The 25,612-nt window shown below is 33.3% G+C and overlaps 1 protein-coding gene and 1 pseudogene across 1 annotated transcript; both read right to left on the bottom strand.

Annotated features, from left to right (window-relative positions):
- Positions 1-18: 18 nt before the first annotated feature.
- On the bottom strand, positions 19-1,495 carry LOC145074056 (uncharacterized). The gene is made up of 2 exons (XM_079020495.1): positions 1,376-1,495; positions 19-1,239 (listed from the first exon to the last, which is right to left on the bottom strand). The coding sequence occupies exon 2, from the start codon at positions 1,212-1,214 to the stop codon at positions 153-155; it is 1,062 nt and encodes a 353-aa protein (XP_078876621.1). The 5' UTR covers positions 1,215-1,239; positions 1,376-1,495; the 3' UTR covers positions 19-152.
- Positions 1,496-4,401: 2,906 nt separating this feature from the next.
- LOC145075536 (uncharacterized) lies at positions 4,402-23,885 on the bottom strand (annotated as a pseudogene).
- Between the last annotated feature and the right edge of the window lie 1,727 nt (positions 23,886-25,612).

The raw sequence follows: 25,612 nt of genomic DNA, 5'->3' as shown, positions 1-25,612 counted from the left end.
AGTTCAAACAACACGATATTAACAACAAAACTTCCATCATCAAAATTTTGTTAAAATTCAAGGCTAACACAAAGTAGAAACAAAAACATCACCTAATCATATCATAATAAGCAACATAAAACATTCAAAAAAGGATTAAACTTGGTACCCTTTTAATCCCTTTTATCACCAATATATCCTTCTTTTCTCCCTTCAAATCCAGGCCTCATCAACTTCTTCTCCCTCTTGGCAATCTTCCTAGCTTTCTTCTGGTTAGCCCTCTCTTCAATATTCCCTCTCCTCTTTGACTGTTTCTCCTTACTCAACTTCTCCTGTGTCTCCACTCTCTCCTTCCATTTCCCTGCACTCTTCTCACGCCTCTTCTTATCCTTCTGTAAACTCTTCTTCAAAAGCTTTGGATCATCATGAACCTTCACTCCCATCGCCTTTTCAGTTGCAGCCTTCCATGAATGCTTTGTAGCCACCACAACATCTTCCTTCTTTGCTTCCTTCAACTTCTTTGCCTTTTCCAACTCCTGTGCTTTTGAACCCTTCTTCACCTTCTTCTTCTTACTCCCATCTTCATCTCCTAATTTCACTTTCCCAAATTCAAAATCACCCTCAAACTTATCCTTATCCTTATCACCACCACCACTACCACTACCCTTACCACCATTATCATGATCTTCCCTCTTTCGTTTCTTGTCTGTAAAATCACCCCTTTCCCTCCGTTCATTCATCATCATTGTTCTTTTCCCTTCCCCTCGATTCGCTTTAAGCATTTCAAGCTTAGAATGCAATCTCTGGCGTAGCTCTTCATAGGTAACAGACTTGTTACTTGTTTCACCGTCGAAATTTGTAATGGGCTTCACTTTAATTTCGATTTCTTCTTCTTCATCATCATCATCATCATCATCATCATCATCAGAATCCTTGTTACTGTTTTCATTCTTGCTGATGCTTTTTTTGAGGAGGTCTAGTGTTGTGGTTTGTGATGTCTCAGGGTCAAGGCGATCACGGCGGGATTTCTTGATGTTTTCTCGTGTTTGTTGTTTGAGAGAGGCTTTTTTGCCTTTGCTCAGGCCTTGGAACCAGGGTTTTGAATCTTCTTCAACGGGAAGGTAGAATTTTGCAGGGATTAATTCAACTAGTTTGTCAAAGAAAAGAGCATGATCATGGATTAGGGTTTTGAGGTCATCTGTAGATAGTGCCCCCTTTTGCAGCTTCTTCTTCATTGCAAAGGAAAAAAAAAAACGAAACCTGAAAAACGTATCTAATCGTTAAAAGGATGTATGCGTGTAAACGTAAAACCGCATCAACACCTTTCAAAAACAACAAGATCATAATTAACCATATTATGGGCAGCTTATCACAAAAAAAATAGATGAAGACGAACCTACGTCTCCGGGGGTAGCTGTTGCGGCGTAGGCGATGGAGAGAATCAGACAAATGGAGGCGTTGTTGTGTCTTGTATTAGGTTTAAGCCGTATCTTGGTCAGTTTCTTTTAAGTGAAAGCCCGATGGACCAAGTTCAAGCCTATTTTCTTTTAATAAACCGTTTAAATTTTCTCTATGTTAAATAATAATGAGATTGTTTTTAATTAAATTATCAAAACCATTTGTTATATTAAAAGGAAAGAATACCATCTTTAAAGAAATTAAAATTCTCAAGAATCAAGATAACTTAAATTTATGTTAGGGTTATTGTAATCGACAATCGGAGTTTTGAAGGACCATTTATTTAGTCATAATAGTTCAGATTGTGTTAAATAAGATCCAAAATATGAGTTTGCAACTTAATGACCATTTTAGACCAATGGTTGTAGGTTTTTCCGGTCAACCCCCACATGGAATATGGATTTGTTCAATTTTGGAACTAGACCGAAATCGAAGTAACAGAAAATGAACTTTTCCTATGATTAAAGACCGAACCGAAGGGAGCCGGTTCCAGTTTGGTTTGAGTGTGGTATGAGTTAATCGGGTATGGAACCGCCGAACCGATTATGACCAAAACTTGTTGGATCTTTGCATTGGAACTGGTTGCAGGTTTGGAACAAAAAACAATGGTTGTTCGGTAGAAAATGTGTAAAAAGATTGTTTGTTACTTGTATTTTAAATGGCATATACCTAGCCAAATGTGAAATAGTTTGCAAATGAAATTAAGCAACAAATTAAAAAATTTACAATTAACTAATTAAGTTATTACAATGTCAATTTCCCATTACTCTTCATTGTAGGTTATTAAACACCCCATTACATGATCGATTTGTTAACAAAGGTTTCTTGGAGCTAATTCTCACTTAAAGAAAAAAACGAATGTTTCTTGGAGTCTAGTTTCTCTCGTTCGCATAAGGTAAAAACATGGGCAGATAGGTTTTCTATTAGCAATAATCGACACATTGCAAGAAGTAAAAAAGCCATTTAAATTTATGATTTCGGGTTTAAGACTCGACATACCCGGTACTCATACCTGAAAACATTTACATACGATGATACTATATTCTTACTATAATAACACTTTAGGAATGGGTTTATTAGGATAGAAAATCTTTTAGTTTTTTGCACTGTAACTTGAAAATTATTACCTCATTATGCTGACACTTCTGTAATAGTTTTCAAACATGCACATATTAGGACACTATTATTCAAAATCCATCATATCAAACTTGGAAAAACTTAGATATATGATATATCATTATTATCTTTCTATCATAGAGAAAACATGACACACAAATAATAACATTCAAACCTAGACTACAAAAAAAAATATTTTATTGATATCATTCATACCATTAATACCTTTAATGTCATACAAAAGGCACTTCCATGACTAAACACTACGTTGGTTAATGCTTACGGCAAACATAGCCCCAAATACAACGAAAATAGCCCAAATGTATAAAATATGTACATTTTTCCATACAAAATATGTTGGTTGGGGTTTTGGACAAATGAAATTACTTCTAAAACACAACAATAAAACTTAATCAATACGTATAAAACGCAGCAATAAACTTACATCTAAAACACAACAATCGCTCAAATGTATAAAACATGTACATTTTTCATATGTTTCAAAACCAAGTAATGTGTTTTGAACTATTTTTCGTAATGTCATATACATTTTGCCCCACTTTAACTACTATAAGTTGGTTGGGGTTTCAAACCACTAAAATTACATCTAAAACACAACAATAAACTTAAATAATACATATAAATTGAATTCTATGAGATCCATTAGTGAATTAATGAAGTTAGGGTTTCAAGCCACCCCTAAAGCTTCATGAACACATTTTTTTTATCATAGAGATAAACTTTCGTCATTGAAATTAGTGTTATAAACTTATAATTCAAAACTAAACTTGATAGAATCATGAGGTTCATCATAGAATTCGTATTTGGAAAACAATGAAGCTTAAATAACAAGGAGGTGGAAGAATGCTTACCTTTCAAGTTTTACATTGAAGAATTTGACTTAAAAATACTCTAGATTTTTAATTTGTTTTAGATTATACAAAATGCTCAAAAAATTGATTTTAAATCTATACCCTAATTTCACAATCGAGATTCTAAAATTTGTTGGAGCACTTAAGGAAACGCTATAACTTACAATAATGATTTGGAAGACCACAGCACATCATAAACTTCTCTAGGACATCGGAAAATGATCTACCACTTTTCATAAAGTCTTGAAAATACATGCAGCTAGGTAGAAAGATCTAGATTAAACTTGAATGTGACATGTAAATAATAATCTCTGGAAACTTCCCGAGATGAGGTGTAAGGAGACTATAAATAAGGAAGGAGCTCATTTGCTCCAAACCATCGGAACTTGCTTTGTACTCTCTCGAGTTTTTTAATATAAATTCTCTTTAGTTTGTAGTAACTATAAAGCTTTAGTCTTTTTCTTTCCAAGTCATTAGTACATCCAAGGATGTGTAGTAAGTTTGACTTAGTCGAAGATAAATTAAGTGGCATATGGTGATTGAGTCGTCTTGTGACACGTGGTATCAGAGCCACGTTTGAACAAGTAATAGACTATAACCATGGAACGAGCAAGTGAAGTAGCCAACATCCCCCTCTCATCGAGGAAAACAGATGAAAACCCAAGAACAGCGACCAATCAGTAGATGCCTTGGCAATATTAGAAAACAAGCTTACATCGATGGAGATTAACGTCGGTGAGATCCTTGAGTGGAAGGATATCTTCGTTCAGTTTGTCGATGATATAAGCGACACGATTGATGGAATGAAGATCATCGGTGTCATCAAAGAAGATCTCCTTGGATTGATCAACACCTTGCGAAATGAGATGAATTTTTGTTAAATTCAAGGCTAACAGAAAGTACACATAAAAAAGATCACCCCTAATCATAATAAGCAACATAAAGCATTCAAAAAAATGGATTAAATTTTGGTACCTTATTCACCAATATATCCTTCTTTTCGGCTATTAAATCCATACCTCATTAATTTCTTCTCCTTTTTGGAAAGGTTCCTAGCTTTCTTCTGGTTATCCCTTTGTTAATATTCCATATCCTCTTTGACTATTTCTTCCCTCCTGAACTTCTCATGTGTTTCAACTCTATCCTTTAATTTCCCTAAAATCTTCTCATGCCTTTTCTTATCCTTCTATAAACTCTTCTTCAAAGTCTTTGGATCATCATGAACCCTCACCCCCATAGTCTGTTCAGTTGCAGCATTCAATGAATGTTTTGTAGCCACCACACCATATTCCTTCTTTTCTTTCTTCTACTCCTTTACTTCTGAACCCTTCTTCACAATCTTCTTGCTCCTATCTTCATCTTCTCATTTCACTTTTTCAAATTCAAAATCACCCTCAAACTTATCCTCATCCTTATCTTCACCACCATCACCACTAACACTACCCCTACCACCATTATCATGATCTTCCCTTTTTCATTTATTGTTTGTAAAATCACCCGGTTCCCTCATTTCATTCATAATCATTGTTCTTTTCCCTTTGCTTGTAATGCCCCAAATTTCAACCCCAAAAAATTTCAATTTAAAACTTAAGAATTTATTCAATTCACAACCACATGATCTTAAAACATTTATCATAGTATCATAAAAATTTATCATGTGCATAAGTCCCCTATTGATGCGATGTAATCGAGTTGTGCCCCTCCTTTAATATAAGAAAACCAAAAACATATAAACCACAAATCGTAAGCACAAAGCTTAGTGAGTTCCCCAAAATACCACACATAGCATAGCATATGTAAACAACTATGGGTTATCAGCAACCCTAAAGACTAAGGGTGTGCAAAAATCCGGAAAAAAAAAAAAAAAAAAAAAACCCGGAGCCGATCTGACCAATCCGAAACCGGAAAAACCGACATAGAAACCGAAAAAACCTAGTATTTACGGGTTAGTTTTGGTTTTGATATTTAGATATTCACGGATACTCGAACCGAACTGTCATATATATATATATATATATATATATATATATATATATATATATATATATATATATATATATATATGGGAGCGTTCAATCGAGAAAATTTATTACTGCGAGAACATTTGAGAACAAAAATTACCTTTTAATTTAACAAGGTGACAATTTTTCAATTAATTCAAAACTAGATGCACAGCAAATAAAAATTTAAAAATGTGGGGGCTAGGGGCAATATTGTAAATGCAAAACGAAACTGAATCCTTCGTTACATAACTACTCTCGTTCCCCCTCATTTCGTTCCCCATAACTTTGCACTCTACTTTTATGAAAAGAAGAACCTCGAGAGAACCCTAAATCTTCGCCGATAATCATCAAAATCGAACAACAAAATCTTGATAAAATCAAAAATGCCGTCAACGACTAATTTCCTGAGAACAAATGCATTAGGTAAAAATCGACGCCTTCCTTGATTTTGTTTTGAATTTACAATAATAAGAGAATAAACTTTACACTAGTATTTTAGATGTCGTTATTTGTCTTCAAAATATAAACAGTTACTGAAATATTTTAGGTGATAGCACTCGATTTTAAATGTTATCGAGTGTTATATGTAGGGTTTTTTTTGAATTTTATACTTTATTTTTCAATTACAAGTGTTATATATTGATTATGACGACATCGATTGATCATTTGTGATTATCTACTAACTATTAACCTAATAAAGTTGAATAATAGTATATTTTATTTGTTATCTAGGGTTTTTTTATTGTTATGCTCTGTTTTTTATTAATGGCTATTTATTTTGTTTATCTACTAATTACGACAATAATAATCTCGCTTTATACATGCAGAAAAACCAAAAGCATATGAAAAAACGTACAAAAGAAAGAAAAAAGTGATAAAAAAAACAATCATTACATGCAATATTATGTTCTAAATCGCATATGATTAACATTGTGTTATATTAATAAATTTGACGGTCTTTAATCATATATGATTTTTTGATGTTTACTCATATATTACTTTCTGATAATATCTATATTAGTAACATAGTAATCATATGTGATTTACATTCAATTATATGATCAATGAATTTCTATTTATAGTGACTATGTTCAATCTCGGATTCATTTGATTAAATTCATATGTCATTTACACATTTTATATTTATAATAGTTTTAATAATATATGACTAAATTCACATATGATTAGAAAAACAAGTTTTATTCGTTAATCACATGTTATTATTGTCATAAAAAAAGCATATTATGGTTTAATCACATGTGATTATCATCTTTTATATATATATATATATATATATATATATATATATATATATATATATATATATATATATATATATCAAAAACATATTAAATCGTATGTGATTACAAGATTTTATGAACAATCTTGCATGGTAATGATTGTGTTCAATCATTTATGATTTGCTGATGAATTTGAACTTAAAATGAATTTATACATATAACAAAGATTGAATCACATGTGATCACAATCTATATAAATAATATATTATTTATTTGTCATGACTTGAAATAATCATATATGTTATTCTTATAATACATGTATTTGTACATCTCAAAAACCAATAAAGAGACTAGTACTCAAAATTTTACAAAAGCAACGGCCAGAAGACCAAATCAAAATTGTAACACTTAAATCATTCAATAATCAATTATGATTCATATATTTTATGTGTATAATCGGATATGTTTTTCTAATTATATATGTATATTTTTTTTCAAAACAAAACAAGGAAAATCCTACACAGAAAAAACATACGAAAAAAAAACAAGAAAATCAACAAGAAAGATAGTTGAAAAAGGTATATTCCAATCACAATTGATTATAGAAAAAAAAAACAAAAAACAAAACTTTGTTACTAATCACATGTGATTATTACCTCTTATGTAACAAAACAAGTTCAATCACATTTGATTATTATCTGTTATGAACACTATATATACACACAAAAGATATTTAATCACATGTGATTAAAATTATTAATAACATGTGATTTACATATATTAATAACAATATTTCAATCACATGTGATTATATATATATATAGAAAGAGAGAGAGAGAGAGAGAGAGAGAGAGAGAGAGAGAAAGATTTATAATAATTTATTCTTTTTATCATTTGCCTCTCTAAAGGAAAAGGAAAAAGAGCAAGTGAAGAAGACACAACAAAATGAAGGTCTAAGTTAAAACACGACAAAGGTATAGTTCAATCACATATGATTATAATATGTATTTAAAAATACATAATTATTAATTATTACTTCATTATTAAAGTTTGTTGCTCAATTATAAATGTATTAACATATGATTATTATTTTCATAATAGTTGTCGTACTATCTGAAAAAAACCGAGTCAAGGAAGAGAAAAGTCAACTAGTTAATGAAAATGAGAAGATTCGGATTCTGAAACAAAAGAGATAAAGAGAAGAAAGAAGAAGATAGTAAACAAGCATTTTGATACAACCAGAAACATGTATAACTTTGTAATTAACAACTTTATAGAAAAAAAATAATTTTATTAATCGTATGTGATTTAATAATAATTTTATTAAATCACATGTGATTAATATCTTTTATATACGAAAAAATCAATCACATTTGATTATACAAAAAAGATAATTTATTAAATCATATATGATTCAAAAATCAATCACTTTTGATTCTTAAATAATTTTATTAATCTTATATGAGTCAAAAATCAATCACCTTGTGATTAATATCTTTTATATACAAAATAACTCAATCACAAGTGGTTATACAAAAATTTATCAAATCATATATGTTTCAAAAACCAATCACTTGTGATTATTCAAAACATATTTCATTTCTTTTCAGTTAACACACATGCGATTAAATTATCGAACATGTATAATAACTTCATTAATTCTTATTATAATATATAAATTAAATTCATTAATTGATATATTTGATTATTGGTGTACAACTAGAGCTTTGCTATCAGTTATACAAGGCTTCAATGAAGTTCAAAAAGAATGTGTGAGACAGATGGGTTTTGGGGGGATATTAAGGATGAAGATGACAGAGGTTCCAGGGATATTAGGCTACTTTGTTCTTAAGAAATTTAGCTTAGAGACAAAGAAGATAGTTCTTCAAAGAGGAGTGATTGATGTCACCAAAGAATCGGTGAAAGAAATTCTTGGATTTCCTTTGGGAAGAAAACAAATTTGAAAACTTCTATTCATAACAAAAGAAGATAAATGTTGTGAAGAATGGACAAACCAGTTTGAAGTCAAGAAGATGATTCAACTTCAAGATATAAAAATGAAGCTTGTTTCCACCAACAAGGCATGTATGAATTCCATAGCTTTGTTGATCAACTCGTTGATTGAATCAAGCTCTTCGGGAAAAGCAAATGTCAAAATCTTAAATTTTTAATATTATATATATATATATATATATATATATATATATAATAATTCATTTATTATGTAGGCTTATGAGGAAATGGTTATGATTAAGTATAGGAAATTAGATATGCTAATTGAAGATGGAAAAAATAAATTCCCAGAAAATGCAACCTTGAATCATTTGAAAATTAGTTTTGATGTAATTTTTGAAGATGTGTAACATTCCAAAATATGGTCCCAAAAATTTCATTTTTAAAACAGATAAAATAGCATTTTCAAATATCATCCATGCATCTCAACAAAACCAATGTATCAAATGTTATTAAATCAGAGTAAAATATCATATGCGAAATCCCAATGGTGATGCAATCAACCCGAGCTCTTCCCCTTGGATCTGGAAGTACCTAAAACATAAACTGAAAACCGTAACCACAAAGCTCAGTGAGTTACCCAAACTACCCCATACCATACATACCAAATCATACAGTGGGCCCCCACCCGGCATCGGGCCTCGCCAGCATTAAGCCTTGCCCAACATCAAGCCTCGTTGAGTACACAAATCTGTTATTCTCGGTCCCCGCCTGTTACTGGGCCTCTCCCGTTATACACATACAATCAATATCACATAATTATGCTAACACACATAATGATCATAAACACTAGCATATGTTCCAGTCCTTAGGCCTCGCCTGGCATCAAGCCACGCCTAGTATACACAGCAACACATAACACATGCGAGGGTCACGCGGACTCCTAGCATCCTAACATAATCAATAAGGGATGGCATTGGTGCTTTAGACCCTCCAAACCCAGAGAGGAAACTTACCTCAAATGCTGAATCTCACAGAAAGAAATCCATAGTTGCTTCCATGATGGCTCCTCAAGCTATCAGTACAAAATAACACCCAATCAATACTTGGGTTCCAACTAAAATCAATAATCTATACTTGGGGTAAAATAACCAATTTACCCCTGGCCTAACTTGATCCAAAACTAAGGCCCAAAACCAAAAGATCTACAAAGGCCCATTTATGGCCTAATTTTCCAAATTGGGCCCAAACTTCCAAGTGTACCTCGCCCTAACGCCCACTAAAGCTCCTTAATCAAAAAATTTCATTCCAGATGGCCTAAAAGGCACAAAGAAGCAAGGTCCAAGAAAATGGCCCAAATCGAGGCCCAAATGACGCCAAGCCCAACTGCCTAAGTACACAGGGCGTACTCAGCTGTACGTTAAGCATACACATTACATGGCTTGTATGCCCAACGTACTCACCTAATAATCCATTTCTCCAAAAAGATCTTAACTACTTAAGACCAAGAATCCCAAAAACATATATGAATAATATATAACATATTAAACTATAAAGGCGACAACTTGGTGGTTTTGCATGCCCCAAATGGCCCAAACTCGAGATATAACAATCTACCTCCATAAAAATGGCCAATACTCATGCATGGTTGGATTAAAGCTTCAAAGGTTGCAACTTTATGACTCTAGGACCCAAATATCACCAAGAGTAGCATCTCTAAGCTTCAAAAATGGAAATAATCTACAAGGGCTCATTTATGGGACCTAAAAGGGTCCAAAAGCTAAAACATGGAGATCTAAGCTTCTAAAGATCAAGATTTTATACCTTGCACAAGCTAGAAATTGAGCAGATAATCCGGATCTACAAGCATCTCCATGAACCACCACCTTGCTCCAACCTTCTCTTCCTTGAAAATGAGACAAAACACACCAAAATGGACTCAAAATACCTTCCAAGCTTAAGAACACTAAAGAATGGGGTTAGGGTTTCGTGGAGGCTATTTAGGGATAATAGGGAGGTTGAGAAAGAAGATCCTTAGGTCATAATGTTCTTTAAATAGTGCTTAAAACCAAAATTATGGGGGTTTAGGGACTGGACACGTATGATGCGCATAATTCTTTTTATGCAGTGCGTACGTGCATGGCAACAATGATCATTCCACATCAATACGCCCAACATACATAGGGTGATATGCCCCGCATACTGCAGACCCTAAGCCCAATAAGAAAAGATCCAATAATTCAGGGCCCACCATAACAATTAGATAAATCTAAATTAAATTATTACCTTGGAAATTATCGGGTGTTACAATTCTCCCCCACTTGAGTTAGACTTCGTACTCGAAATCCGCCATCCCGAACAACTCCGGATAGTGCTCCTTCATCTCATCCTCGGGTACCCAATTCCACTATAACATGCTCCACAATCTTGCTCCTCAAGGTTTATGTCTTCCGATCTAAAATTGCGATCGATCGCTCAATATAATTCAGGCAATCATCGACCTGAATATTATCCAAACCGAACTATCAGATACTTAGGGCATGAACACATATAGAAACACCCCTCAATTTCAGAGATCCATCTCATGGCATAAATCGAGTCCTGGGTCCCATCAAACTCCGGTGGCTTTGTTGGATTAGTGTCTAAGTCCATAACTATTTTGGTATGTACTTGACCCGATGGTGCATGGTCCTTTTGGGTTGCCTTCACCAAAGCAACTTGATTGGAGAAATAAATAAAGAGAGACAGGTTATTATGATTTATTAATATGTTATAAGAATAATATATTAAAGGAGAAATCATATTTGTTTAATTAATATTGGTCAATAATTAATTATGAATTAATTTTGTGATCAAGTGTAATTAATTAAACTAGAGGGGCTGATTTGTAATTATGTGATAGTTACAAAATAAGGTAAGGATTATCTTATTATTAGTTTGAACGAATTTCAGGTGATAAGGCCTTAGAATTCGACTATGATAAGGATTCAAGGATTATCTTATGGGTTGCTTTGTGGATAAGCAACTAGATAAGGATAATGACTGAAACCCTATCTCTACACCTATATAAACACACCTTGGCTCATGAATTCGTGTATCCCTTCCCAAGAAGTCCTAAGGACGAATTCTAACCTCTCTCCTTTCTCTTTATACCTTCTCCATTTGCTCTTGGTGTTTGTAAGCCATTAGAGGAGTGACACTTGTGACTTTAAGCATTCTAAAGTCATTACAAGGAGATTTGGGATTGTTATTGCTACATAACAATCAAGGTATGATCTTAAACCTAATTACATATTAATATGATTACTTGAATGCTAGAATTAGGGTTTATAGTCTTGGATTCAAAACATGTACAATAGAGAAACCTAGATCCAAGCATTAGGGTTTGTATGAGCACATAGGATGTCTTATGACCAAAACCCATCAGTGGTATCAGAGCCTAGGATGGTTTCAATTGTATTGATGCATTGTATATCTAAAAAATTCGATTTTTTGGTGTTCTAGAGGCTGGACTCGCCGAGTCCATAACTGAACTCGCCGAGTCCATAACTGAACTCGCCGAGTCCAGGGTTACTCAACGAGTCCAGGCTTGACTTGACGAGTCAACTCGTCAGATAATGTTTATCTCGGGATTGCTTGCTGTTTTTGCATATGGATAGTTACCTTATCATGTTAGATCAATATTAATCCGATTATATGATATATTTGACTATATTTTTGATCTAAATGAAGATATTTATCAATTAATAAGATAATTGTTTCCTTATAAGATAATTGATTAATTATTTTGAGTAAATTGATAAATTGTTTTGCAAGAAATCATTAAATAAATCAAATATGGATAATTGTATGATTAAATGTTAGTTTAAAATTATTTGTTATTTGATCCTTGTTGTTATGAAAAGTTTCATATTTTCCCCTTTAGGTTTTATAGTTTAAATTTGAACCCAAAAGTTTTGTTGTTTTAAAATTTAAATAGTTAAAACCCTAATGTTTTGAATAAGGTTTCAAAACTTGCCCTCAAGTTTTGGAATTTAAAAGTTGATTAAAAGTTAATTAGGAATGTTAAATTCTAAAACCCTAGTAATGTTTTGAAAAGTTCAAATACACCCTTATGGTTTTATTAATTAATTAAGGAGTATAATTAAAAGAGATTTAATAAATCCATAAAAGTTTAGGTTAACCATTTAATTGAATTAAAAGTGTAATTGTTAAAGTTAACCACATAGTATTTTAAAAGTGTAAAATGCACCCTATACTATATATAACATTAAAAGTCTAACATTATATATATGTATAAGTAAAAGTCAGTCTTACCGTTAGTAGGCCTCATTCACGAAACCTTTATGAATTTATTACTAAAGTAACTAAATGTTTTTCTAATTCCCAATCTTAGTTACTTAGACAAAAGTGAATTGATGCAATTCCATGAAATTACACTTTGTGCCCTTGCGAAGACGTTAGTGGAGCGTGTGTGGTTTACCGGAACACTAAATGGTTCTAAGCAAAGGTAGCAAAGGGTGACTCAATGTTTGTCATAGTTCGGTGGAGCGTGTGTGGTTTACCGGCACATCGAATAGGTGACTGTAACATGTGAGGGCACCATGTAATTTTGCATGGTTATTCACACCCGCTTTGTGATCCTCAGCATCCCAGTCACAAACAAGAGGGGCATATCGAGATTTAAACATTCCATTGAAAGTTCAATGAATCTCAAAGGATCTAGGAGTTTTCATAGATTTAAAACTTAATTTTCTTTTTCGTTTTTCATGGTGGAAATTAGTGAATCGTCATTCACTTACCTTCAAATATTCTGCAACTAGATTACGGCATCCCTTTTCTAGGTTGTAGCGTATTGTGTTGGGTCCTAGCCTTAGTATCTCATTTGGGTGATTTACTAAGGACTCAATCGATCAACTAACTTGAATTTGTTTTCTCCCGTTTTGTAGATGTCAAAGTTCAACAATCATGGTCTTCCCAAATCTCGTGGAACAAGCATTCCACGTGAAGATGATATTCCACGATTCGATCGAGGAACAAGAAATCATGCTTCACTTCCTCCTCCTCCTCCAATTGTTCTCCCTAACCCACAAGATCAAAGAATTGAAAGGTTCAATATCACTAAGGCCCTATTGGAAATGAAACATGAAGATGGTAAATCCGTGTGTGCCCACATTCTAGGAATGAAATCACACATCGATAGGTTGATTATGTTGGGTGTGTCATTCCCGAATGAGTTGGCTGTAAATTGGGTTTTGCAGTCACTTCCTGAATCATATAATGAGTTCAAAAGAAAGTATTATATGATGGATCATGACGACAACCTCATTGACCTAACCTACATGCTCATTGCTGCTGAATCAGAAATGATTTGGCGAAACAATGGAGCGTATTTGTTGGGAGAGTCAACCGACCATGCTTCCGAGGACGTTCTAGGAGAACCGACCTGCGTTTGCTGCCAAGAGAAAGGGCGTTGGATAGAAGTCTGCCCCAAGAGCCTGAAAATTCCAAAGATGGGAGAGTCAAAGAGTATGACTGCGCTTCAGGTAAAATCCACTATCTAACTTCGTTAAGTTCCTATTCATTGATTCAAATACATGATGTGATAAGATTGCATTTGAATGTTCTGCAGGATCGGTGAAAACAAAGGAAGCTTGATAAGAGAGCAAGATGAATCTAATCACAAGAGATGGATCTCGATCACATGGACTTGAAGATTGGATTTTGAGCTTAGAAAGTTATGATAGAGTTGTTAGAAATTTTCCTTTTACGTAGTTTTCAATAGATTTTGCATTGTAAGGACAAATGTTTTTCCATTGCTTTTATAAATAAGATAAATTTTGTTTGACTTATTTATTTATTTGTTTACTTCCTTGCAATGAAATCGTTATGAAAATTGATGTTTGCATATTTCTACAACGAATGGATATGATTCTTAGTTATGTTATTTATGGAAATGTCGAGAATTTACCAAATAGGGAGAGTTTCTCATCGCCCAAAGTTTCAATTGGACTGAAATTTGGAATCACGCAACTTGGTTGCATGGTGAATGAGAAATTTCATATTTGGAAATTAGACAAATTCGTTGACAAAGTGTCAAGTGAAGGACTAGGAGATCGAGTACACAAAGTTGTGTGTTGATCAAGTTCACCATAGGAGTAACAAAGATATTTGTCATGACTTAGTAATGGCTTAGTAAATATGATTACACTTACAAGATTAAGTGTAATTCTGAATTGATTAAAGGGTTTAGATCAATAGTAGAACGAATAAGAAGAATCAAGTAGGCAGAAAGATAAAAGTTTCTCCATTCTAAGAAGAAGGGAGAGTAGCTTTTATGCTTTATAATGGGTCTTAATGATTAAGAACCATGTCTCAATTGATCCTCTAAGTAAGTCTTAGTACAATTGTATGTTTAAGAAGAGGAATCAAGGATTGAAGAAATGGTTAAATCAAGAAGTCTATCATACTTCGTTCCAATAACAAGTCTTAAAGTTAAGATTGTGACAATGAGTGAAAAGTATTAAAAGGTTTATCACATTCATCAAATGTGGAAAGTTGTGATGTCTTGAAGAAGACAAAGATCAACTAGGACCAATTTATGAAGTGTTTTGATAAAAACTACACTAACTCTTGAATATTTGTTTGTCATGAAATGTTCATTGACAAGAGAATCTTATATGTCAAGGAGTCAGTGGGAGTCTTAATGGTCTTGAAGAGTTTCAAGAACAAATCAAATAAACCTTATCAATCATCACTAGCACACGAGTTGAGGTTTACAACCTATCGTGTTAACATTATTTTTTTTCTGTGCCGTTCCAAGTGAGTTAATTATGCATATGAGTCCTATGAGTTCTCATTTTGAACGCATAAAAGGCAAGGCACCTTAATCAATGAAAGGTATATTGATAGGGAAAGGGTGAGCTGCTTAACTACTTGGAAGACGTGGTGGGCAGCTGTGCTACCATAAGGCAAGAAATCAATATTAAGAAAGTTCGGTCCATATGAGTTTGAATTTGTCTTAAACTTTGGATTTAACAAATTCACATGGATAGGAACACATACACCGTTTAAATCTAAGTGTCATAAGATTTCCTCCTTCGTGAAAATGATTGTGAGGAAATGCTTTCACTAAGAAAGATTTTAAGAAGATAGTAATTGTAAAATTGCATTCTCGAATTCGATTATGGTTACGGTATCCCTCCCCATGATTTGAATTGTGAGGTTTGGCAATTAGTCTTAAATGTTTAGACGCACATATAAACTATCTAAGGCAAAGGTGTATAAGTTCAAAAAGGCTTGATAAAAGATTATCAAAGCACCAAGTCTTAGAAACATGGACTTAAGAAATTCAATAAGTATTGTTTTTCTGGAAGTTAAGATGTTTTGAATACATGTCGAAGCTAGTGGGAGCATAAGTGTTATGTTTTATAGTAATCATCATGATAGTGGGATCATAAAAGTTATGATTGTATGATTATTATGGAAAGTATTGCAAATTGGCAATATTAATTATAGAAAACAAGAGTCATTCTTTGCAAAGTCGTAAGGATGGAATAGTTGTTTTGCTATAATTAAGGGAGAGAATATTATACTTCATTTCAAATCTAAAGGATTAGGTTGTGGAATGTTAATAAATTTAGTCAAAGGTACATAGTGTGTTCTTAAAATTTCGATTATGATTACGACATTCCTTTTCACAATTCGAATTTTGAGAACATAGCAAATAAAACATTGTGCATCGGGTCCCATACGCTTCGGGTATAGGATCGATTGCAAATGCTTTAATATTTGACCATTCTAAAATTTTCCAAATGTCTAGCGCATTTAGAGGGAAAAGGGACTAGAATTGGTTTTGACTAAAATAATTAAACAATTATCAAAGGACAATCCAAAGTTCGAAGAGGATTGGTCGCTTGTGAGTAGTTGGAAGTATAGTATTGGAAGATATGGAAATGTTCTCATATTGGATGGACCATATCGACATCATCACGAATAGATAAGATTCTATTAAGAATGACTTGTCATATGGAAAATATGGAAGCGTGTTCATATTAGGAAGTAAATATTGAAAATCTATGACTAGATTAGAAACTTTTATGCCAAAGGATGTTCAAAGGAACGTACTTTGAGAGAGAGACATCATATCTAAGGAATTGTCTTGCAACAATCTCCGATAGAAGACTTTGTAATATCATTGGCAATAGTTTTTGTGACTTTGGTGCAGTGACATTACGAAAGGATCGTTGCATAAAGTGTTAGAATCTAGCATATTCTATAAGTAGCAAGAATTGATATTCTTACACTTATGAAAAAAAGGATTTGGAGTTGTGAAATGAGAATGATTGGAAATGTGTCCATTGTGATCTATTTCACAAAGTAAGAACCATAGGTAAACATTGTGTGCATGCTATGAGCATGGGACAAGTGTAATAATTCAAGTAAGAAGTTGATTACCCGAAACGACAAATAATGAGTAATCGATATGGTGATAAATAAAAGGTGTTTTATTTATACTCAAAGGTTTGAGGCCATATGGGATTAGTATTATTCTTGTGTTTCACATTTGCATGTTTTGACTTCCAGAATAATTGAGTTTATTAAGAATAATCGAATTATTCGAACGGGCCACAATCATTCATATGTTGGAAGTAGATATGAATGAAGACTGTCGTGAATTGGTGTGTAGATTGTCTAGAAGAGTATTAGACATAAGCAAATGTTTGCTGCAACGTTCATGAGTGCTTAGGAATATGATTGAGCATTGGATTAAACCCACGCTCACTTGGATCACTCCATGAATTGTATTACGAGTGATTGGTGAGATGATAACATCTTATATTCTTGAAACCGAGATGTGTGAGTTGTATCTTGCAAATCGGTTGCACATTGATAATATGTAAACGTACCAGTAACTTGGTGTTATAAAACATATTGTTGTGTGTAATTCGGTGGGTGAGTGCAAACAAGCATTGTATCAAAGTTTATCCGTTCCTTTTATTCAAAGTAGAATACAAGCGATATCTTTGGGCCCCTCGATGGTTTAGTGATGACAAACGTAAATGCTCGGCCGGGCTAGGGCTAATTTGATTTGTTCAATTAGTCAGTCGTCATAAATCGGAAATCGAGATATAGTACAAAGAGAATGATTAGAAATCATATCTCAGACGATATCTAGAATGGAGGAATATATGATCCCTTATCTAAGGACACGCGTATCTGATAGGATCAGAGTTGACAACGGCTTTGGAAAGCTACGATTGCAGATCAGGATCTGAAGTCATACGCATAATAGTTATTAGACTTATCCAAGTGGGAGACTGTTGGATTAGTGTCTAAGTCCATAACTATTTTGGTATGTACTTGACCCGATGGTGCATGGTCCTTTTGGGTTGCCTTCACCAAAACAACTTGATTGGAGAAATAAATAAAGAGAGAAAGGTTATTATGATTTATTAATATATTATAAGAATAATATATTAAAGGAGAAATCATATTTGTTTAATTAATATTGGTCAATAATTAATTATGAATTAATTTTGTGATCAAGTGTAATTAATTAAACTAGAGGGGCTGATTTGTAATTATGTGATAGTTACAAAATAAGGTAAGGATTATCTTATTATTAGGTTGAACGAATTTCAGGTGATAAAGCCTTAGAATTCGACTATGATAAGGATTCAAGGATTATCTTATGGGTTGCTTTGTGGATAAGCAACTAGATAAGGATAATGACTGAAACCCTATCTCTACACCTATATAAACACCCCTTGGCTCATGAATTCGTGTATCCCTTCCTAAGAAGTCCTAAGGACGAATTCTAACCTCTCTCATCTCTCTTTATACCTTCTCCATTTGCTCTTGGTGTTTGTAAGCCATTAGAGGAGTGACACTTGTGACTATAAGCATTCTAAAGTCATTACAAGGAGATTTGGGATTGTTATTGCTACATAACAATCAAGGTATGATCTTAAACCTAATTACATATTAATATGATTACTTGAACGCTAGAATTAGGGTTTATAGTCTTGGATTCAAAGCATGTACAATAGAGAAACCTAGATCCAAGCATTAGGGTTTGTATGAGCACATAGGATGTCTTATGACCAAAACCCATCAGGCTTCGTGTTGCTGAACTCTCGAAACTCTCAAAATATGGTAAGTATTGCAAGTTGGCAATACTATTTATAGGAAACAAAGTTTTCAATTTGCAAATTGCAAAGTTTGGGAATTGTATTGCTATAAAAAGAATTTGCGGGAGAAGACACTTATACTTCATTTCAAATCTAAAAGTTTAGATTTAATGGAAGTTAGTCATCAACAAATATGATTATCGTGTTGAAGTGATCCAACATAGGAAATCTTATATATGGAAATATAATAGCAAGAGACTGATCAAGTATCATGTTTTCATGTAAGAAATTTTGTATCGAATCCCATATTAACTACATACCAAAACTTAATATTGACTCAAATCAAAAATTTCCCACATGTATTGAAGCCAAACAGACTCGATTATCTTTCCAAACAATCATAAGAAACATCGAACCTCTTGATTTAATTCACACTTATGTGTGTGGTTAAAAGTCAATTCTCACTCAAGGTGAGAACAAATACTTCATTACATTCATCAATGATAGCACATAATATTGTTACATATATTTACTTAAGAGTAAAGATGAAGCAATAGACAAGTTTGTCTTGTACAAAAATGAAGTTGAGAATCAACTCAACAAGAGAATAAAAGTAGTTAGAAGTGACATGGGCAGACAATATGTTTCTCCTTATGCTGAATTCTTGTGCAAAAAATGGAATTCATCATGAATTTACATCACCCTATTCACCTCAATCCAATGGAATTGTTGAAAGAAAGAACCGTACCTTGAAAGAAATGGTTAACACCATGATAATTAGTTCGGGTGTAAACCAATCAATGTAGGGGGAAGCTATTTTGTTGGCTAACTATATTCTAAATAAGATACCTCATAAAGAAAAGGATGAAACACCGTATGAACTTTAGATGAGAAGAAATCCATTATACAAGTACTTACGAGTGTGGAGGTGCTTAGCTAAAGTTGTTGTACCACCGCCTAAAGTACAAAAGTTAGGTCCTAAAACAGCGGATTGTGTATTCATTGGGTATACACAAAGTAATAGTGTTTATCGTTTTCTTGTGCATGATTCTAAGAATTTTGAAATACACAAGAATACCATAACGGAATCAATGAATGCTTCATTTATTAAAGATGTATTTCCTTGTTTGAATAAGGAGGTTGAAAGGGCCCATCTTTACCAAGCAACGAAGTTGCTCGAGAGTAAGAACAAGCTCAATCCGAGGAAGAAGAGATAAAACTTAGAAGAAGTAAGAGGGCTAGAGTTGAAAAATCATTTGGTGATGATTTTTACACCTATGTGGTGGAAAGTGAACCTAAAACCTACCAAGAGGTGGTTACTACTTCTGAGGGACCTCAATGGAAAGAAGCCATCAAGAAATAGGTAGAATATATCTTACAAAATCATACGTGGGAACTAGTGGATCGACCTCCAGGTGGCAAGCCACTTGGCTACCGTTGGGTTTTTAAGAGAAAAATGAAACCTGATGGCAGTATTGATAAATAAATACAAGGCAAGACTAGCAATCAAAGGTTATATACAAAAGGAAGGTCTATATTACTTTGATACATATTCTTCGGTAACGTGAATAAGACCCATTAGATTAGTTCTTGCCATTGCAACTATTAGAAACCTGCAAGTTCATCAAATGGATGTAAAAACTACTTTCATAAATTGGGAGTTGGAAGAAGAAATTTATATGCAGCAACCCGAGGGATTCATTGTCTCGGGACAGTAGAACAAGGTTTATAAACTTATTAAGTCTCTATATGGATTAAAACAATGCAATAAAAAGTTTGATCAAGTCATGATGGAAAGTGGCTTTAGAATCAATGAGCGTGATAAGTGTATCTATGTGAAAAATACCACTCATGGTTATGTCATCTTGTGTTTATATGTTGATGATATGCTTATCATTGGTAGTGATGACAAGATGATAAGATCCACGAAGGATATATAGAAATCCAGGTTCGACATGAAAGATATGGGTTTAACGGTTGTGATTCTTGGAGTCAAAATCACAAGAATCCAAAGTGGTATGATTTTAAGTCAAACACACTATGTGGATAATATTCTTGAAAATTTTTGCTAAAGGATATAGTAGAATAACTAGAACTCGAATTGACATAGTCAACATCTACGTAAAAGTAGAGGTGGTAGTGTTAATCAAGTGGAATATTCAAGAATTATTGGCAGTCTGATGTATATTATGAGTTGTACCAGACCTGACTTAGCATATGTTGTGAGAAGACTAAGTAGATTAACTAGTAAACCCAATTTTGAACACTGGAAGAGTATTACTAGGCTGCTAAGGTATGTGCGATACACGCAAATATGGATTGCATTATGGCAGACATTCGATAGTTATCGAAGGACACACTGATGTAAATTGGATATCTGACATAAAAGATTCCAGATCTACAAGTGGATATGTGTTTACACTTGGAGGTGATGCTGTAGCCTGGAAATCATCCAAGCAAACAGTTATATCAAGATCTACGATGAAATATGAATTTATCGCCTTATATATTTGTGCTGAAGAGGTGGAGTTACGTCAGTTTGTAGAGGACATTCTCGAATGGCTTAAGTCGGTAACAACCATATGTATACATTGTGATAACCAATCGGAAATTAGTAGAGCTCAAAGTACAATGTATAGAGGGAAATCAAGGCACATTAGATGTAAACATAAAATGATACAACAACTAATCTGTACGAGGTTTATCACGATTCACTGGGTGAATTCAAAAGAAAACATTATGAATCTGCTTACAAAAGGCTTGAGTAGAGATGTAGTTTATAAGTCGTCAAGAGGAATGGGACTAAAGCCCATAAATGAATAAATTTGTACGAAGGAAACCTTACCTAAAAGACTGGAGATCCCAAGATCTAGGTTCAAAAGGACAACCTAGTTGTATGAGTGATGCAGGTCACTTGGGGGGGGGGGGGGTAACATTACTTCCTAGTCCATTCCTATATATAGTGAATAAATTAGACTAAACATATGATTCTTAATGATTCTTGGAATCACGTACGTGAGAGAGAAGCATGGTTGCTTTGAAGGGAATTATGCAATGTTTTAAAACCCGGGTCGACCCGGCCGGTTCAACCGGTTGGACTGTGACCCGGGATAGAATACGGGTCAATTGAGACCGGTTTTTTGTAAAAATACAAACCGGATCGAATCGGCCGGGTTTTCCTTAAACCGTGGTTCGACCGCTTATGTCGAACCGGTTAAAACCGGGTTGACCCGTTTTAATAGGGTTTGGATAGTTGGATACAAGTAACGAACCCCAAAACAACGAGCCGTTTGCGGTTTGTTCAATATTTTTTAATGTTTGAACTTTGTGAACATCAAATTATTGGTTTTATATGTTTATGCATTATGCATGAAAGTAAAAATATATAAAAATAGAAAAAGACCATAAACCGGGTTGACCCGGCGGTTCAACCGGTTGAATCGGTTGACCCGTGAACCGGTCATCACATCGGGTCAACTAAAAACCTGGGTTTTAAAACATTGGAGTTATGGGGGCACAATTCCTGAAGCTCTTGCAGAACCAGGTTAGTGTTCATGACCAAAACAAACACGTCTATGCGGATATGAATTTGTTAGGGAGAGTCCTGTGAGAATTATATTGTCATCTACATAAATGGCAGCTCAGTTCAAATACATCAAGATCTACTAACTGCTAGGAGATTAAGTGTACTTCTTAGATGAAGGTTCAAAGGGTAATACCTACCCATCCTATGCAGGATTCAACTATTGAAATTTTTGTTTGGAAATTTGATGTGTAGAGATCAATCTCCATTTATGTGGGGGGTTTTTGAAAAAAATTTACTATATATATTTATATTTTTTTACTAACTTTAGACATTTATAAATGTATACATATGTTGTATATATAATTAACTCTAAGTGAGTTTGTGTTCTCCTCCGTGATAACTTCGAAACGATATACTATATGTCCAAAATGGAGTATATGTGAACGAGACATCAATACTTAAATACAGATATTTGAGAATAAAGTTAACAAAAGAGATAAATGTGGGAATGAGTCCCACATTTGTAGAAAGACCAAACTCAACTAGGTTTATAAGATTGAATGCATGAAAGTCTTACAAGCTTGTGTCTATGGGTTTACTTCAAGACCTACCCATGTGCAGGGGGTGCAAATCTTGGATTTCGTAGACCAAAATCACCGAACTTGCGCATGAGCGTGACCTTCGGACACGAATATAGCTCCGAAAACTCGGGCTTGCGCAACCCTTGTTTTTGCTAAACTTGTCCGTTTTGGTCCCTTGTTTGAATTTTGTAACTAATGCATTAATTACGTATTTAATGGCATTTATTGGCATTCAATGCCTCAATCAATTCAATATCATGAATTGATTTGTTGTCCTTACATGTTCAACTATAAAAGGAAACATCCACGGTCTCATTTAACACACAAATGAAAATACTGTTCTTCCTCCTCACTCTATACACCTGCTTCCAACGATTCTTTCTAGCAAGTGGATATATCCGGTAGTATACACTGTTAAGGTTATTTTACCTTGGGAGCAGATGGCGAATCTGTTTAAGGGAATCAAGTCCAACTTGAGCCTCAACCATTATGTTTACTATTAACCTTTTTTTCTTACAAGAATATTTCAAGAATAAAACTAAGCTCTTTATCTAACAGTCTATCTAACAGCTTTAAACACTTCAAGCTTCGAATGCAATATTCGGCATAACTCTTCATAGGTAACATACTTGTTACTTATTTCGCCATTAAAATTTGTAATGGGCTTCACTTTAATTTCAATTTCTTCTTCTTCTCCACCATCTTCTTCATCATCAAAATCATTGCTACTTGTTTCATTCTTACTAATGCTCTTTTTGAGGAGGGTTGTGGTTTGTGATTTCTCGGGGTTGAGGCGATCACGACATATTTTCTTAATGTTCTCTCGTGTTTTTTTTTTTGTTTGAGAGAGGCTTTTTTGCATTTTCTCAAGCCTTGGAACCAAGGTTTTGAATCTTCTTCAATCGGATGATAGAACTTTGCGGGGACTAATTTGACTAGCTTGTTGAATAAAAGAGCATGATTGTGGATTAAGGTTTTCAAGTCAGTTGTTGCAAGTGCCCCTTTTTGTATATTCTTCTTCATTACAAATAATGAAGAATGAAACTAAATGATTTTGGTTTGTTTTATTCAGGTGTTGATAGCAGGTACATGAAAAACGTATCTAATCGTTAAAAAAAGTAAGCATTTGAAGAACCATTAAAATCCATGAAATATAAAAGTGCATATATGTCGAAATATATGTATCTATAATGCTAAACTATTCAATTTAACTAGAAACAACAACTACAAATACATACAAATGGAGAGAAAACATCACATGTTCATAAAATGGTGAATTTATGAAAAAAATGAATCGTTGCGTGAATTATCATGTGATATCAATAATATTTCACTTTAGTTGTGGTTAAGACCTCTCGTGAATACATACTAATTATTAATTAAAGACTATGTGAAGTATATAAAACCTAGGAACACGCGGATAATTCTCATAAAACATAAAAAAGCAGGATTGTAGTATTGATCAAGCAAACAACATACATAAAATTAGAGAATTTTCACCACTTCTAGTCCGCTACCAACATAAATTCATCAAAAAGATGAAATCAGGATAAAAGTATCATAATCACATCCACACCAGTAAACCTCGAAGGAAGAAAACGCCGAAAGGAATGAGGAGAAGGTTTCGGAACTGGTTCTAATCAGATGCCTGTAGGTTTTTTCGGCTGACTATATCTACGTGGAATAGGGATGTGTTCGGTTTCGGAACTGGTTCTAATCAGATCAGAATTGGAACCAAAATAATCTAAAATTGGAAATGAACTTTCCTTAGAACCGAAGATCTAACCATTATAAAGGAATTGGTTTCGGTTCGGTTTCAGGTATGGTACCGGTTAAATTTGGTATGGAACCAATTATGATCAAAATTTTGTTCAATCTTTGCTTCGGAACCAATTTCAGTCGGGAACTAGAAATAACTGAAAAGTAGGTTGTTTGATAAATAGATTGTGTAAAATAGGTTGTTTGTACTTGTATTTAAATGAAGGGTTGTTTTGCTCTTCCAAAAGTTTAGGAAAAGACATATCATCATTAACAAACCATTAATCCTCAACTTTTTTATTTTAATATCAGTAACCCATTTCATGTTTTTGAACCTCAAGTATAAGTGTGTCTTTACGTGCATTAATTACATAAGGTCGTTATGAATCCCTATTTTGGTTTTCCATAATGAATTTTATAGCTTCGAAAATATAATCGGACATCTTAGGTGGAAATGATTTACCACGATAGAATTTTATATGATCGTCCGACATTATGAAATGGGTTAAGAATGTAACAATGAAATCACCTTCTTCATAATAAATTGGTTATTCGTTGGTATGAAAGTGATTGCAACTTATTTTTGTTTTTTTGGACTTGTTAAATTGCCTAACAATTTTTTTTGATAAATCTTTGTTGATTGTGTTTTGGTATAAATTATGTTATGATTTGAACATATTTTGTTTATATTTTTGAAAATTTTGAACAACTTTTAAAAAAAAATTACTTTGACAACTCTCATTAGGGGTGTTTGACTAAGCTTATTTTGAGATTACTTTTCAAATGATTTTTAACTTTTATTTTTTTTTTAAAGTTAAAAAGGTGTTTGTGAGATACAAAAGTTTTTTTTCAAAATAACTTTTGTATAGAAGAAAAATATAGATTTTCAAAAGTCAAGAAAATGTGATTTTTAACTTCTTAAAGATAAATTACATTCAAAAGTCAAGAAATACAACTCAAACAGTTTTTAAAAACAACTTTTTGATTTTTAT

The sequence above is a fragment of the Lactuca serriola genome, chromosome 9, assembly GCF_051521515.1.
Source record: "Lactuca serriola cultivar US96UC23 chromosome 9, Lser_US96UC23_V15, whole genome shotgun sequence".
Taxonomy (NCBI): domain Eukaryota; kingdom Viridiplantae; phylum Streptophyta; class Magnoliopsida; order Asterales; family Asteraceae; genus Lactuca; species Lactuca serriola.
The sequence above is the reverse complement of the archived record's forward strand: the minus strand, read 5'-3'. Positions and strand labels throughout refer to the sequence as shown.

What these genes read in the sequence shown, in the direction of transcription:
- LOC145074056 (XM_079020495.1), bottom strand. Translation starts at nt 1,214, where the DNA reads ATGAAGAAGAAGCTGCAAAAGGGGGCACTATCTACAGATGACCTCAAA.